The 18,305-nt window shown below is 37.7% G+C and overlaps 1 protein-coding gene across 2 annotated transcripts in view; it reads right to left on the reverse strand.

Annotated features, from left to right (window-relative positions):
- KCTD20 (potassium channel tetramerization domain containing 20) overlaps positions 1–18,305 on the reverse strand; it is a 37,193-nt gene that overhangs the window by 13,822 nt on the left and 5,066 nt on the right. The window contains exon 2 of one of the 2 annotated variants that reach the window (XM_019456938.2): positions 1,268–1,473. In XM_019456938.2, the coding sequence (XP_019312483.1) occupies positions 1,268–1,427 (160 nt within the window). In that variant the 5' untranslated portion in view covers positions 1,428–1,473. Of the gene's footprint in view, positions 1–1,267; positions 1,474–18,305 lie in introns of those variants that run through there. The other variant, XM_019456939.2, reaches the window with a different exon arrangement.

An 18,305-nucleotide genomic window follows, 5' to 3' on the forward strand; every position in this document is an offset into this window, starting at 1 on the left:
AAATCTAGACCAAAAACCTATTGAGGATTCACGTCCTACAGCTTTTGACAAATTTTCAATGTGGCCCTGTGTCTGCATACCAAGAGCCAAGCTTCCACAAAATCCATAGGCAAGCTTACAACAAGAGAACACTTTAATCACCAAGACAGGCTTTCACATTCAAAGCGCTGTTCTAAAAACTGAAAGTAGGTACCTACACCACAAATTCAGATTTTAGAATGCTCGATTCCCTCCCTGCCCGCTGCCCTCTCCCCTGCACCCCCTCCCAGCAACGAAGCAATTTAACTCGGGCTGATTCCTGAAGGACACCTCAAGTTGCACCCAGCATAAATGGGTGAGTAGGAAAAGAAACTCACTGCACAAATTCTCCCTGACGGTACACTCTAGGATGGCAGGCACACTCTGCTCCTCTGGCAGCTAAAACATGTAGAAGAGCACAGCGCTGGTCAGAAAGACACAAGTTCAAATCCCAGTCCCCTAACTCCCAGCAGTGTGAACCGGAACAAGTTTTCTAAGCTTCTGAAGCCTCACTTTTCTCATCTGTACAAGGATTAATCTAAGCAGAGATCAGCAAACTTTCTGTAAAGGCCAGAAGGTAAATATTTTGGGTTTTGTGGGTCATGGTCTCTGTCACTGTAGCAGGAAAGGAGCCAAAGACCATATGTAAACAAATAGGCATCATGTAAACATGATGGCTGTTATTTAAAATTTTTATTTGCAAAAATAGGCAGTGGTCTAGATTTGCCACCCTGTACTGAAAAAAAAAATGTATGTAAAGTTCCTAGCACAGTGAATGCTCAATAAACTGTAACTGATATTATTAGTGTTGCCACTGTCTTTATTAAAAATTAAGAAGAACCTAACAGTTTATCAAGAGCCTGCACGTCCAATAACTAAAAAGTCTTTTGGTCTCATGAAGTAAGAAGATTATTAATATCCCTGTCTTCCAGATTAAGAAAGCAGGGCTCAGAAAGATTAAGCAGCTCATCCAAGGTTACAGATGATAGTAGCAGAGCTAGAATTTGAATGTGTCTTCTGACTCGGAATCCAAGACAATCTTTCTTATACTATCATTGCCACATTAGATATGCTGGACTGATTAAGTGGAGATTTTTTGTGATGGTCAGCTGTATAGAGCTGTGATATGTAAGCTAAGCCAATTGGCTGGATATTTTATTTGGGTAAAGAATATGCATGCCTTCTGGGTAGAGTGGATGCTCAGATGTTGGAAAGCCCACCAAATGAAGTCAAGATCTAAGCGTCATACCATCGCTCCTGGGGCCTAGAGGATAAGTAAGGTTCTGAAGACCAGAAGAAGCCGGGCTATTTGTTTCTTTCTCTTGTGCCGCAGCTGGGCTTTCATCCGTCAGGCAGCCAGCCTCCTGCCGCAATAACCTGTCGCTCTCACTGCCACGGTGAACATTCATCCTTGGATTCTGTATCCTGAACTGTCTGCTTGACCAGAAAAAAATCCTAGAAGACAGGAATATGCAGGATTTAGAACGCTCTCAAAACAGATTTCCAAGGACTTCCAAGGAAAGAAAGCCAAACTAGAGAACTCACCAAAAGCTCTCAGTCTTGTTCTGAGAAGAAATGACATCTTAAACATTTCTGTAATTTTATACTTACAGGAATTGAGCTTATTTAAATGGTCTTTACCACATCACTAAGAATATAAGCATGTTGATAAACTTGTTACTTGGGAGTAATTTTAAGCTGTATCCAAAAACAGATATCAAATCCACAGTTTTGGCCACAATCTTGATCAATACTACAAAGTAAATGGTAGTGCAATAATTTGATGATGTTTGTATCACAGACACAAAAGAGGGGAAGAATCCAACTGGTCAATTAAAGAAAACCTGCCTCTATTCAAAAACAATTGAGACACATATGTTCCTGCAACAATTAAGCAATAGGAAACAAAAACAAACAGCCATAATACTCATGGGAGTATTATGGGAGTACTCAAGCAAAATCTGACTTATCGTGCTCAAGTTCTTCTTTATAAGTTCTCTCTTTCTGCACCTATCCTCAACCCTAGCCCCCACCTCAAAATTACATGAAGACGTCACTGGCGATAAGGCTAACTCTCTCCCAAGCAGTGCACAGTCGTGACCAAGAACACATAATGAGCTACGGCCACGTGCAAGGCATTTGCTGATCAGGCAGATGTGGGGGGCGGGGGAGGGCAGTTCAGGAGGCTTCATACCTTTCTTCCAGACAATCAAGCCCTGCAGCCCTTCCATCCTTGAGGGATGCCCAGCTACTCGAAACATTTCTGAAGTTCACCCTACTTATTAGCATTTTCAGTTTATACTGTACTGATTTCCACTTGGTGTTCTGGTAGAAGAATCCTCTTTCATCACTACCAATTTTTATGCAAATGGACTGCATGCTAACACCAGTTCAGGAAGAAGTTAGGTCACTAAAGGCAGTAACATGTAGAGGTTAAAAAAGATCCCCAGGGACTGGTAAACTCAAAACCACCACTGCTCTCAAGTTTGATTCAGAAAGGCCAAAATCAGGTCTACTGAACAGGATAAGAAAAGGATATAGAACTGGGAAGAGCATTACTGCCAACAATGGAAAGACCAAAAGGGGGGTTGCTTCTTTAAGCTTAACAGGTTTTGAATGGCAATGTTTCCACTGAGCAGTACAGATACTGCTTCTCAGCTCTTCCACTAGCGGCTCAAGAACCAAGTTCAAACTTCTCTTTGTTGCTCTCCTAAAGACCTCCTGGACCAAAGATGGTAAGCCTGAATAAATCCATCTCTTGAGAATCTGCACAGACTACACTGTATAAATTACTTCATTTATTCCTTAAAATGTGTGAAGAACAGTCACATTACAATGGAATAGTTTGAAAACAGTTTCTTCCTAGTGGAATCAGGGCTCAAAATGAAGTTTAACTTGTATATAATGAATTGAATTAATACACAGCAGGATGGAATTGAAACTTAGCAAGTTAGGCATCTCCAATGAGGTAAAAGAAAGTAGCCCTCTGAGCACTTAACAGGCATTTTACTTGCATTTAATTTTTATTGCAAATAATACATGAATATTTCCCTTCTTAAAAAGGATGCTTTGGGGCGCCTGGGTGGCTCAGTCAGTTAAGCGTCCGACTTCAGCTCAGGTCACGATCTCGCCGTCCATGAGTTCGAGCCCCGTGTCGGGCTCTGGGCTGACGGCTCAGGGCCTGGAGCCTGCTTCCGATTCTGTGTGTGTCTCTCTCTCTGCCCCTCCCCCATTCATGCTCTGTCTCTCTCTGTCTCAAAAATAAATAAACGTTAAAAAAAAATATTAAAAAAAAAAAGGATGCTTTGATCATCATCCCCAATCCCAATCACTTCTCCATATCACAGCTTGCTGGTTTGAATCCTTTTGACTTTACAAAAATGAATTTATACTCTACAGATATGCTGGTAAAAGCATATGGTTTCAAAAGAACACACAAACTATATACTATACATCCATCATTCTCATTCTGTAATGTTTTTCTAAATTACTGTTCTTGAGATGCATCCATGTTGAAAGATCAAGATCTGGTTCATTCCTTCTTCTTCTTCTTTTTTTTTTAAAGAGAGAGGGAGAGAGCCAGTGAGGGAGAGGGGCAGAGGGACAGGCAGGGAGGAAGGGGGAGGGGGGAGAAAGGGGGAGATGGAGAAGGGGAAAGAGGGAAAGGAGAGGGGGAGGGGGAAAGAGAGGGGGAGGGGCAGAGGCAGAGAGAGAGAGAGAGAGAGAGAGAGAGAGAGAGAGAGAATATCGACCATGGAGCCTGATGCAGGGCTCGATCCCACAACCCTGGGATCATGACCTGAGCCGAAATCGAGAGTCAGATGCTCAGCCGACTAAGCCACCCAGGTGCCCCAATTCCTTCTTAACTGCTGTAGAACAGTCTGATTCCACTCTTCTATCCATGAATATTTAAGCTGTTTCTTAACTATTACAAACAATGCTTCAACGAACAAGATTAGAGTATACTATGAAGCTCCAAGAAAGGACCCAGATTACAGACTTCTCCCAAATGTATCTGGCGTCAGAACTCCTTTTTTCAAGAAATCATCTCAGGATTAAAGCTTAGTGGCACACACTAAGAAATTACCTAATGCAACATTTACCCAAAGTCTCCTATGAAGTAATTCCTCTGTAATTCTAGAATGACAGAACAAAACTTTGAAACCTGAAAAGTTAACTAACACCAAGTTTTCAACATACACCAGAGCAACCACTTTAAACATACTACTACTCCCCTTCCAGGATTGGTGTTTCATTCAACTTTGAATTTATGTTTTCAATGCCTATCATGGTTCAATTCTGTAACCATCCCCCAAATGAATCTTGGTCCTTAGAACAGATCTAGGAAAAAGGAAAAAATAAATAAGCAAAGCACTTCAATAATATAGTCTCTATTGCTACAAAACTATCTTTGGTCAAAACACAGTCCTAAAAGTCACAGCAACATACAATTACGAAAACTAAAGGATCATGACACCCCCTGGCACACTTAACAGTAAATGAAGAGACTGCTTCAGAAAAGAACTAGGAGTCAGAAATATATTAATAACAGAACTCAGACTATATAGCCATTAAGCAGAGAAAACTTAACATCCAACAAGCTGGCTGAAGCTTCACTTCCACACAGTATGGGAGAGCATTTTTATACACTGTAAAGAACTACGCAAATATATTTATTATTTATATCATAGACCTCACATGAAGGCCCATTCTTTGTTAAGTCTTCATTTTGCTGACCTGGAACAGCATCATAATCTCCCATCTTGGAAAATTTACATACAATCTTTGATGGTGGAAGTATCTCCACATATTCCTTACACCTTAAAATGGACACACCACAGTTTCTCCTTAGAACATAATCATCTCGAGTATTAATCCAAAATAACCTCTAGATAATGTCTATGTATTTTTTTCTTACTTGCAATTTCCTCTAACCAATTATCTCTGAAGAATGTAAGATAATTACATGGATCACTGTGCCATTAAGTTCAATATCTTGCCACTGAACTAGTCAACATTTTTTGAATAGATTTTAAAATCTAGTTGTAAAGTGGTCAGGGGCAAACAACCCTAATATGGATCTATCTCAAAAGCATAATGCTTTCAGACTGTTAATGGTACAAAGGTATGATTTTTTTTTTTTTTTTTTTAATTTGAGAGCATCCAAGCACGCATGTGCAAAGCAGGACAGGGGCAAAGAGAGAAAGAGAGAGAGAGATCCCAAGCAGGCTCTGCACAGGGGTTCAATCTCATAAACCGGGAGATCATGACCTGAGCTGAAATCAAGAGACACTTAACTGAGTGAGCCACTCAGGCATCCCACAAGGGTATGATCTTTTAAAAGGTAGTATCCTTTTTTTTTTTTTTTTTTTAATAACTTCAGAGTAATCTGGGTGGTGATAAGGTAGGATGCCACAGAATTTGCTACATAAACCAATCTACCCTTCACCTGTACTCTAGAAATCAGATTTAGAAAGTAGTCACATCTGTGCCAAACCTTCATTTCAAACAAATCCCAGTCTTTTCCATCTGTTCTTTAAAAAAAATTTTTTTTTAATGTTTATTTATCATTGAGAGACAGAGCATGAGCATGGGAGGGGCAGAGAGAGGGGGAGGGAGACACAGAATCCGAAGCATGCTCCAGGCTCTAAGCTGTCAGCACAGAGCCCGACACAGGGCTCAAACTCACAAACCGTGTGATTATGACCTGAGCCGAAGTCGGAGGCTTAACCCAACTGAGGCCCTCTGTCCATTCTTATGTAAAAACCACTATGTTCCTTTAACTATTTTAATCACCTATCATTGACTTTGGCCTAGTTACATTATGTTTTTCTATTTATGCATAGTAATAACCCTGCTAATGTTTTCTATTAAAGGTGAACAGATTTTCCATTTTGCTTCACATACATTCTCGGGTGATAGCCAGAAGGGTAACAGTGAGGGCAGTGGGAGACAAGAGAGGTAGAAGATAATCTAAAATATCTACATGATCACCTTCTAAGATATCATTAACTGGTAGCAAAGAGGTTACCATTTTCGCAATGTACTCTGGGTGTATGTTTTTTTTCCCCCAAAGTTTGTATTTATTTTGAGAGAGAGAGAGAGAGAGAGCACGGAGAAGGGCACAGAGGAGAGGAAGAGAGAGAGAATCCCAAGAAGGCTCTGCACTGTCCGTGCAGAGCTGGATGCGGGCTTGAACTCATAAAATGCGAGATCATGACCTGAGCTGAAATCAAGAGTCGGACGCTTAACCAACTGAGCCACCCAGATGCCCCTCTGGGTATATATATTTTGAAACAACTTCTATTGAAGCTTTTCTGTCATGTTCTATTCACCCCCTTTGCAAGTATGACCCTAATGTTCCAATCTCAGAAGAAATTCAGTCTTCTATTTAAGGAATTCTGGTTTTCCTTTTTCCAGATTATTTCTAAGAATACTGAATAAGACCATTCCAGTCTTAAGCCCATATAAACTCTATTCTTAACATTCTAAATATCAGAGTTTCCTACATTGTTTCTCAACCCATAAGAATTTAGCTGTTTACATGAGCAAAGAAAGAGACCCCTGTTAGTAAATTATTTCCACTGGGTCCTCCCTTCACATGTATGTACCTCCTTGAACTCTGGCAGACTGGTGAGGCATGAATAACTTCTTAGAGATCTCTTGGTACATTTCTCTCCAAGTGTGATCTTCCATTATGGCTCTACTTTTTATAACTGTGGCCCTGTGCAGGTTCCTAAATCTGAGTCTCAATTTCCTCACTTGACAAAAAGGAAGTAACTGTTAGCCACACCGGGTTGATATAAGGAGTAAATCAGCACTTAGTACAATGCCTGGCACGTAACATTCAATAAACGTTGATTATTGTTTTATTCCCAAATCAGAGAGTCTACAAAGAAATTTTACAAACCTAATCTATTTGGTACTGAAACAACCCCAGGAGAGATGCTTTAATTATCCTCACTCAAACTGGGGGTGGGGATGGAAATCAAGTTTTAGAGAGGTTAGCCAATTTGCCCCAAATCCTAACTCTAGCTAAGAGGCAAAGGTAGATTCTAAACTTAGGTTCTTGGATTCCCATATTCTTTCCATCCAATCACACTGCTTCCCCCGAACCATCTTGCCTTTCATCCATTACTGATTATAGAACTATTGTTTGTCACAAATGAAAGAGAAAGTCAGTAATATCCAGGGTCATAGCTGCTGTTCTTAACATGTAGGAGTTATGGTAGTAATGTAAGAATCCTGTAATAGAATGGTTATATTTTTCCATGAAATAGCATTGTTAGTACTTCACTACTTATAAAAGCCATTAAGTACTCACTGAAAAAATTTCAGTCAATATACAAAGACAGCAATACTTTAAAAATCAACAAAGCTGTGAACTCTTTGCACATGTTAACTCTGGGCATCTCCCCACTATATTCTTGGAATAAACTCCTAGAAGTAAAACAGATATGGAAAAAAGTAAATAATTTTTAAGTTTTGATAGGTACTGCCAGACTGTCCTCTATAAATATACCAGTTTAAACTCTTTCCAGCAGCATGGAGCATCCATTCTCTAGAACCCTTGCTAACAGCGTTTCAGTTTTCTTCATCTTTGCTAATCTGATAAAATTACATTAAAATGAGCTATCATAGTTCACTTAAAACTTTCATCGATACTTCTAAAATTTCACCTTTGAAAGCCTTAGAAGTTTTGAGTGGGTGGGGAAAGACAACCCTGCTGGGTAGGTATTAGGTAATAGCCATGATCTATTCACATCCAGTTTTTCAGGCTTGACTAGAATCACTGGATATTTCCCATGACTTGCTCTCATTTCCCTGGATGTCTGTGAGAGAACAAGGTATAATCGTACAAGACCACCCACAAGATAAGCAAAGCAGGTTCTGACTTTGGCTTCATTATTAACTAGCCATGTCACCAAAACATTCTATAAGCTTCATTGTTTTCATCCATAAAAACAGAGGATGGTACCTGCCATTACTAAGCTAGACAAACCTTTCTCAAATAGGATGCACGGAAAAGCTCTCAAAAATCACGAAGCACTATACAAAAGACAAGTGATAAACGCGGAGATTGATGTGAATCTCCCTTGAACAACTGCTTAGTTAGCATTTATTTAGCTCTCTAAGCTCATCATGCTCATCCTCCACTTTTGGATATACTTACTATGTTTTATTGTATGATTCTACTGATTTCAGTTACCTTTGTCATTTTGATTCAGTGAAATCACACCGTGTACTGTTTCTGGAATTCTACAAATTATTTTTTGCCTCAGTTGCCTAACTTCATTTGCACTTGACCTTCTGTGTCTTTCCATTTTTCTCCTCAGGAAGATACCACATCCTCCTCTTCTATCGTCAAACTGTCTTTTCTTTAGCTTTTTTAGTCCTGCAGAATTTTAAAAAACAAAGAATAATCCTGCACACAGGTAGTACAGGTTTATTGTTCCTGGCAGAAATACCGAAAAGACAAAAATCACCCATAATTCTTCTTCCAGAATTTCCTAAGCATAAACACATAAATATTTTTTTATTTTTCACAATTTGAAATTCTGTAAATACTATGCTACATTTCTCAACATAACATGATTTTGGCTGTAGGTCAATAATCACACTCTTACATCATTTTCAATGGTACATATTATTCTGTTACATGGTTATACCAAATTTCACTCAACTGATTTTGTGTTTTATTGTTTCTTTTTTTATATAATCTTTAACCCATATAGAATCTGTTTTGTATATAGCATGAGATAGGGATCTACCAAAATTCAAATGGTTAACCAATTAACTGCGTTAATGTATTCTGAAGAGTCCATTTTTTCCATACTGATTTGAGGTGTCACCTTCATCAAATACTGACATATGATAAATGCTTGACCTGGTTTTTACACTCTGTTCCACTGATTCATCTATTTCTGTGCCAATGTCATGTATAATTTCAGTTTAACAATCTTGCCATCATTTTTCTATGTCACTTATCTGGAAGTTCTAAAATGATATTTCTAAGTTGTCAACAGGGAAATGTTTTCTTCTGACTTTTAAAATTATGTCTGAACTATTTATGTTTTTTCTTCAATGAGTAATATATTTTATTAATTTAGAATTACTGTGATAAGAGTCCTAGAACATTACATTTAATGGATAGAGGTTGTACACAGATTCTCTGTACTAGTTTGTTACCCAGAATGTAGCTTTGTTCCTTTTTTTAAAAGATTTTATTTTAGTATTTTTTAAACGTTTATTTATTTATTTTTGAGAGAGAAAGAGCAAGCAGGGGAGGGGCAGACAGAGAGGGAGAGAGAATCCCAAGCAGGTTCTGCACTGTCAGGGCAGATTCCGAAATGGGGCTCGAGCCCACGAACTATGAAATCATGACCTGAGCCTAAATCAAGAGTCAGATGCTTAGCCAACTGAACCACCCAGGTGCCCTAAAGATTTCATTTTTTAAGCAATCTCTACACCCAACGTGGGACTCAAACCCACAACCCTGAGATCAAGAGTTGCATGCTCCACCAACTGAGCCAGCCAGGTGCCCCTGTTTGTTCTTTTTTTATAGGAAGTAAAAACTTGCTTTACCTAAAAAGATAACTGCCATAACTCATTCCAATGAAATATTAAAAATGTATGGATAACTGAAACTATTAATACTAATTTTGCTGTTTATTGTTGAGACAATGTTTAATCAAATTTTTAATTCAAAAGTAAAACGTAAGTTTACTTCAGCTATTTTAACACATACAAATACATTATATGGATTAAAGATAGATTATGCAGTCTAGGTTAATATTGCAGCTACACCAGAAGACTGCTTCTGTGCAGAAAAAGAACTTATGATACTGTACTTCTTGAATACTGGTCAGTACATGCCCTCCTTATATACTCTCCCTATGAGCCTATGCAACTGTTTAACCCCTAGTAAACATCAACCCTTCTCCCCTAACTGCTTTATCTTGTTTAGATTTCTTTTTAATTTTTTTTTTAATGTTTATTTTTGACAGAGAGAGAGAGAGCATGAGCAGGGGAGGGGCAAAGAGGGAGGGAGACACAGAATCTGAAGCAGGCTCCAGGCTCTGAGCTGTCAGCACAGAGCCTGACATGGGGCTCGAACTCACAGACTGCGAGATCATGACCTGAGCCGAAGTCGGACGCTCAACTGACTGAGCCACCCAGGCGCCCCTTGTTTAGATTTCTTTTCAAAGAACTGATGCTATAAAATGTTTTCCCATTTACCATACCATTTCTTCACAAAGTCTCAAATTAAGGGAAGCTATATTTAACCATACCCTATCTTGCCTCTCCCATATTTGCCAGCAAGTGCTTTGAAGCTAGACTAAATAGTTTGGTTTGTGATTCCACCACTTATTAGCTACGTGAATCTGGGCACATGACTAACTTCTTGAGATTCCATTTTCTCATCTGTAAATTAATAATACCATCTATTTGGAAGAGCTATTTTAGGGATCACAAATACTTCAGATCAAGTACGATCTGTGGCATATGGTAAACACTGAAAAATTGTTAGCTGTTACTATTATTCATATATTCAAACCTAGCTTCAAGCTTATAAAAATCATACTCATAAAAGTTTTAATCTCTGCTTGTTTCTCCTTTTTTGCATTATTACCTAGCTACCACATTATCCCTCATTTCAATTCCAATACTAACAACCCCTTTATTTATCTGTGTATCTGTATTTTTTTGTTAAGTACTGGATTCTGAATATGTCTGTTTGCAGAGGTAATGAAATTCATTTATGATTCCACTGGTAACTCTTAATTTCAAATATTTACCGATAACAGACATGTTATTTTTGTAAACCAAACCTCTAATTTTATAACTAAAACCTAGACAGCTTTCAAATGAATCTTTTGAATTGACTAAGCACTTTTATCAGCTAGGTTATTTTAATCTCTCAGAATTTAGAGAAGTTTCTGGTAACCTCTTCAGACTGTCAACAAATTAGCAAACATATATAGTCAGCATGTATTTACCAAACATCTACTGTGTGGAACACACATAACACCGTGCCAGCAAAAAGGGGCAAAGGACTGTGGAACACCTTCAGGGCTGATCCTAAGCTCCCATGCTGGTTAGGTGGGAATATGTGAAAAAGATAAATAAATTTAACTAATACATACAGAATAAGCGGTTCTAACCCTTGGTTTGATTGTCAGGCCTATCTTCCCAGAGTATATTAACATAGGCTCATTGTGGGGTCCAGCAGTTCGTAATTTTTTCTAAAAAGTCAACTTAGGCGGCTCTCATATGCATTTAGGTTTGGGGATCATAAAAGAAACATAAAAGTCATAAAAATTCATATGAGAAAATCACCTCTAGCTGGTGTGCTTGGGAAAAGGAAGTCTTTATCAGACAAAATCTATACAGGGCTCTGAAGAGATTTTCTCCCCAGTTTTTGGACACTTCAAATCTTCAGGAAAATAGAAAAATCATTACAATCAGTACACAGGTGTATACCCCTCAGATTTACCAATGATCATCCTGCCTCATTTGGGTGCACTTTGCATTCCTTCCCCCTCCACAGATTTTCCAAATCACCTGAGAATTACAGATATCACACTTCATCCCTAATACTTCAGTATGCACAGTCTAAGAATTACAACATTCCCCTACAAAACACAACAGTACCATTTTCACATCTAAGAAAATGGACAATTCCATAATCTCAACACATAATCCATAATCAAATTTACTAATTTGGTTTCATATTTTCTTTTATAGACTTTTCTGGGGATCCATAATTAAGGCTTGTTTCTTGCATTTTTTTAAATGTTTTATTTATTTTTGAGAGAGAGAGAGAGAGAGAGAGACAGAGTACGAGTGGGGGGAAGAGAGACAGAGACAGAGAGAGAGAGAGAGAGAGAGAGAGAGAGAGAGAGAGAGAATATGAGAATGAGTCCTAAGCAGGCCCCAGGCTCTGAGCTGTCAGCACAGAGCCCAACACGGGGCTCAAACCCATGGACTGTGAGATCATGACCTAAGCCGCTCAGAAGCTTAACCAACTGAGCCACCCATGTGCCCCTAGTTGTCCCAAATTTTTTAACCTCGTATAGTCCCTCCCTCCATCTTTTTTTTAAAATGAAATTTACATTTTACAAGAGACTAGGTCAGTTCCAACATCCTGGATCTGTTTCCACACAAGTAAAAAATTTTCTCCTATGTGTCTCAACAAGAATACTACACAGATGGCAGCTGTATCCTTCCAAATGCCATCACATTAGAGACATAACGCCACCATACCCTACTATAGGGGAAAAGCTTGGCCACTTGGTTAAATGGTGACTATAGATCTCTCCCCGCTGTAAAGAGAGATGTAATACTCTCCCAATAACCTTTCACCCAGTGGTTTTGGCAATCTACTGATGATTCTTGCCTGAGTCAGTTATTACATTTGGGACTACAAAATGAGGGCTAACTGTGTTGTTCCTCCTACATCTACTGTATAGCAGCCTTCCATGAAGTGCAACTATTTCTACACCTTTCCTTTATTTCTCCCTTTTAAGTATCATTATGAACTCAAAGATTTGTTTTAATCTAGTGTATTATAATAATCCATTACCATGATTTTTTTTAAAACTGTCCCCAATTTTTGGTTTAAACTGTCCCAGATATGGCTAGTGGAGTTCTCTTCAAGCCACTGTCTGTCATTTTAACACAATTCTATGTGCTTTTGAGGCTACTTCCGGCGTAAGATTTCTCCAAGCGCACCTTTTACCATCTCTGCCCCAGACCTGGAATCAGCCACTTTGCCAGGAGCCTTTGTTCCTTTCAGTGGGCAATGGCATTTATAAATCAGGATCTGAGCACTAACTGTCCTCACAGCTACTGGGTTGTCACTGCTTCTAGGCCATTTCAGTAGATAAAGCTGGGGACTTTTTTGTTTTTTTTTAAACAAGCAAGAATTTACACTGATACTTTCAACTCAAATTCAACACTATAGTTTTTCTTTATATTAGCATCTTTTCCCTTACAATGAAAATCTTGGTTCATAAACTAGTTTCAAAATTATAATATCAACATTATTACTCACAATAAACATACTAAGTTTTAAGTCTACGGCGGGGGGGGGGGGGGCAGTTCTTTTTGTCCTTTTGTCCTTTTGGCAATCTACTGATGATTCTTCCCTGATGTATTATCAGTATGATATGTTCAAGTTATTTTTTCTCTGTATGTCCTATAGGTTAGGTTTATTTCTCTCTACACTTACTATGTAAAACATTTACATGGTTTAAGTTACAGTGTTACCAGAAAGGAATGTTGAGAGAAGTGTTTTTCCCTTCCCTTTTCCCTCCAATCTTTCCCCATCTATTCCCTACAGATAACCAGTTTTATTAATTTCTGTTTATCCTTCATGTTTCTCTTTGAAGAAATTAGGATAAAATGTGTATATACATATAAATTCTTAATTCCTCTTTTTCTTATACAAAAGATGGAACACCATATCCAATCCTGTCCTTTGCTATTTTTACTTAACAATATATCCTGGAATTCACTCCAAAGGAGTGATTAGAAACCAGCCTCATTCTTTTTATTACTATGTAATACTCCACTCTGCAGATGTTAATATGTAGAACTTTGGTAGAGAAAAGAGGAAAGGGCAGGCCAGATAGTGCAGATGGCATAGAACAGGCAGGAAAGTAAAAGTGAACAAGGCTTTATTACTACATAAAATGGGGTGGGTGGGAGACTAATCAGGCTAGAGTGAAGGGTTAATGTGAAAGGGTGGGGAAATCAGGTTCACCATCATATCATACAACTCCAGGGAACCCCATGTATACCATCATCTAAGAAGCTATACAATGCACAACTTAGACGACTATACATACTGGCCCTGGGGAAGTTGAAAAACACGATGGAGCCAACTTATGGGGGCCTTGAATTATAAAGTAAAATAGAATTTTGTCTTGTAGCCAAAGTTTTTACATATGGAAGGCTCATGTTCAATATGTTTGAAGATAAATGCTTCAAGATAAATACAGCCACAGATGGACTGGAATAGTTAAAAGAAGAGGCTATTGGAATTGTCTAAGTGTGAAATAACAGGATCTCAATAGGTTATTGTCAAGAAGGGTAGTACTTAAGACATAGTCCTCCCTTCATACAAAGAGCTTACAATCTAGTTGAGAAAAATCAAAACACGAGAGTTATACAAAACAGAAAAGTGGCATTTTTGGAATAAGAGACCTAAGTGATTATATTGTCCAGTGGTTCTCAGGTCTAACTGATAATCAGAGTTACATAGAAGAACCTATTAAAAACATATTCTTGGGCCCCATTCCCCAGAGATTCTGATTCAGTAAGTCTAGGGTAGGATCTGAGAATGAATTTTTAATAAGCTCCTCAGGTGATCCTGTAGACTAGCTATGTTTGGGAACAAATGATTTAGTATAATCTTTCATTTCATGGATGAGAGACTGAAGCACAACAATATTCTTTTTGAAGAATATTCTAGGAGACTTACAATCTTGGGGTAGAGAGGCCTTTATAATCAGGACCAAAAACCCAAAAGCTAAAAAAGAAGAGAAAGACACATGTGATTACAAACCCCCTCCCAAAAACAAGAAACTAAAAACTTTTGTATGGCAAGAGATCCTATAAAAAATAGATTTGAAAAATCGTATTTGCAACATACTACACAGAGTTATCACAATATTCAATGAGGGGTTATAAAAATGCATGAAACTAACCCAACAGAAAAATGGGCAAAGGATGGAAAGAGAGACATACCCAAAAGAGAGCTGGTGAAGCTGTATTAATAGCCTACAAAATAGAATTTAAGGCAAAAAACCGCACAAGTTGGAGAAGACATAAAATTCAAAGACGTCTATTGGCAGAACCACTTCTGTTCCTCATTTCTTCTATCTTGGAAGAAAGCCACAATGAGAGAAGAGATGCAGGAGAGAAGAGGACATGCCAATTCCATGGAAAGGCTGGAGCTGATTCCTTCCCTTTTCTTTCCTTCTCCCCTATGAACTGCTGAGGCCAGGCTAACAGGCAGGCAGATAAAAGCACAACGACAGTAGTGACAAGATCATAATTGCTCGGACAGATTTTCCTGTCTTTTCTACTTGACATCCCCAATTTACTGCCCTCAGTACCTTTTTGTCAATATACCTTACATCCAAGAACAGGTTTTATGCACCAAGAGGCTATATTATAGTTACTTGGATTTAAATTAAGACTTAAGACCTTGTGTTCAACTTGTAACTAAGACTGCCCTTACTTTCTGTTACAAATTTATCAAGTTAAAAAAAAAACTACTATACTGGAAACAAAAAGATTTAAACAATATAATAAAAAATCTATACTTACCACCCAGTTTAAAATACAAAATATGACAATACAGTTGAATCCCCTATAACCACTATCCTAAGTTTTGTGTTTCCATCAAAGATTTCAAACTATATCTACAATCTTAACGTATTTTCTTTTTTTGTTCTAGCACTTTGATTGCCTACCAAGCAAATCTTCAAGTAATGAAAAAACTGGTAAATCTAAAAAGTGAAACTGATGAATTCTAGTGTATCTCAAGAAGTTCTTAAATATTTAAACAGCAAAGTTTTCTTACATCCTTAAATTAATAATTGAATCTAAAACCTAATTACTCAAGAACACATTTTACATTAGGATCACAAATTAATCAGCTGAGGCTATTCAATATGTCAAATTACTACAAGCCCTACATCTTAAGTACAGATGGCCATAAACTTTATTCACACATATCTCGTATCACATATGGTTCTAAGTCCTTTATAAATGTTATTTAATAGTCACAGAATTTTATGAAGTAGGTGCCATTATTACCCTCACTTTATAGGTGAGGAAACTGAGGAAGAAAGAGCCTAAGGAAAGTTCTCACAGTCACACAGCTAATAAATAGTGGCGCCAGGCTTCAAACCCAGGCTTCTGGCTTCACAGTCTACTGTTACCATCATGTTATGTTACCTCTCCTTATAGGGCTGATTTACTTCACGATTTCTACGTAAACTGTATAGGTTTAGAAATATAATTCCAAGCCCAAGATCTACGGCTTGGGCATACAACCTTTCTGTGCCAATAGTGGGCATATCTAGCACCTTTTCTGTTTAAATAGTTGCTAGGAGAGGACTTCTGTATTACCTAAAAACTGGATAAATGAAATTCTGTCATTTCTACACACGGTGTTTCCATCTTTTGATTGGATTCAACGAGTTATGGTCATGCTAGTGACACCTTTATGCTAAGAACAATCCATGGCACATAACAGATCAGGCAAAGTCTATGACTCCTAAGAAAAAGCCAGTCAACATATTATGGCATCTCTGGGGTGAGTTCCCTAATGTCCAGGACACTCTTCTGCTTGCTAAAAACCTAAAATCCTATAAAGGAAGAGATACACAAGCTGTTAAAGATTACTTATACAAACTTCCAGGAAATATCAAAGCAATATGCTATTAGCAATAAGGTCTTGAAAAGAACAGTACAAGCCAGTGCAATTAAAAAATTTAAAGATGTATTAGTCAACAGAGTAGGCCATTTTACAGGAAAAAGCTAAGTGTGTGTATGGCAAGAAAGTGTGTATATGAAGGTCTTGCGGACAGACCCATGGATCAGTACTATAGCTATAGATCATGTTGAAAACTCTGGAGACAATCCAAAATCATTGTGTGAGATGGTTCAAGGCCCAGTACCAATTAGTGTCAAAGTTTTTCCTGAATACTTAGCAGAAATTATAACAGTGCAGCGCACGCGCACGCACACACACACACACACACACACACACACAAATTACTCCAGTTCAAAGACACTTGACACTGACCGAGACATCATCAATCCGCTAATAGCTTTTTAGGAAAAAGAAACACTAGCATATTAGATACATATGTGATTTTAATATACATCAGGATTTCAAAAATATTGAAATGTGAAGGATTACAGTATATATTAGTGTTATGTTTTCTTGAGAAGGACTATCCTTTGTACCTAAGTTACACCTGTAATTCTTTTTTGATATTAAATGCTTTTTCTTTTATGAAAGAATGGTGACAGAAAATCATGGCCAGATTTCTTTTTAAATGGGCTTCCAATCTCTTCCCCCATAATTTTACCAATCATGAATCTCAAAAAATCTGGATCCCAATCACCTAGGACTAAAAAACACTTCTACCAGTTCAGTGTAACCTAACTAAAAATATCCAAAAATAAAAAGTCTCTTGGTTTGCTCACTCAAAAAGCTGGAAAGCAATCCTTGGGGAAACATTTTTCTTCTTCTTGGGTTGAGCCAAAGTCTGCTTTCCTCCCCACACCCACCATGTCTTCCATGCTTAGTTTTAGTCCTATCCCCTGGAATAATACACCCTTCAGAAAAATGGGTAAAGCAGAAAAAACAACTGCTTGAAGGCATCAAACAACTAGTAAGGGAGCCAAGACTAGACCGGAGAGAAGCTGTGATGGTCAGTTTCATATGTAAACTTGCTTAGCCTACAGTCCTAGGTCAATGAGACACTAATCTAGGTATCACTGTGAAAGTATGTGGCAGATGTGATTAAAGTCTATAATCACTTCAATTAAGGAAGATTATCCTAGATAATCTGAGTGGGCCTGATCCAGTCAATTGAAAGGCTATAAGAGCAGAACTAAGGTTCTCTGAGAAAGAAGAAATTCAACTGTGGATTGCAGCCTCAACAGTTCAGAATTCCAACCTGCCCTTCCTGACGGCCACAATCCTATAGGCCAACTCCATGATAACTATCTTAACATATATATGTATTTATATATAGATGACATATATTATTGTCACGTATACACACAGAGAACCATAATCCATAACTAGAACCTTTCCATAAAGAAAACTCTAGGACCAAATGGCCTGACTAGCAAATTCTTCCACATCTTTAAGGAAGAAACTACATTAATCTTCTACAAACTCTTCCTGAGAATAGAAAAAGGAAGAATATTTTCCAATTCATTTTCTGAGGTTATTTTCTCTTATAAACATAAGCACAAAAATCCTAAACATTATTAAAAAAAATCAAATCCAGATACATAAAAAGGGATAATACACTATAAGGTTGGCTTAACATTCTAAAATTAATATAAAAATATAATTTACCACATTAAAGACTAATAAGAAATGTTTTAGATTAATAACTAAAACAGCAGTAAACAGTATGATTTATTAGGTTTAAAAAAGGCAGGTTAGAATAAATATATTCATGGAAAAAAGACTGAACATATTAATTATTCTCCCTTAATTATAGGCTCATCATATGTGTTTTTAA

This window comes from Panthera pardus, unplaced genomic scaffold, assembly GCF_024362965.1.
Source record: "Panthera pardus isolate Hobbes unplaced genomic scaffold, ASM2436296v1 HiC_scaffold_17, whole genome shotgun sequence".
Lineage (NCBI taxonomy): Eukaryota > Metazoa > Chordata > Mammalia > Carnivora > Felidae > Panthera > Panthera pardus.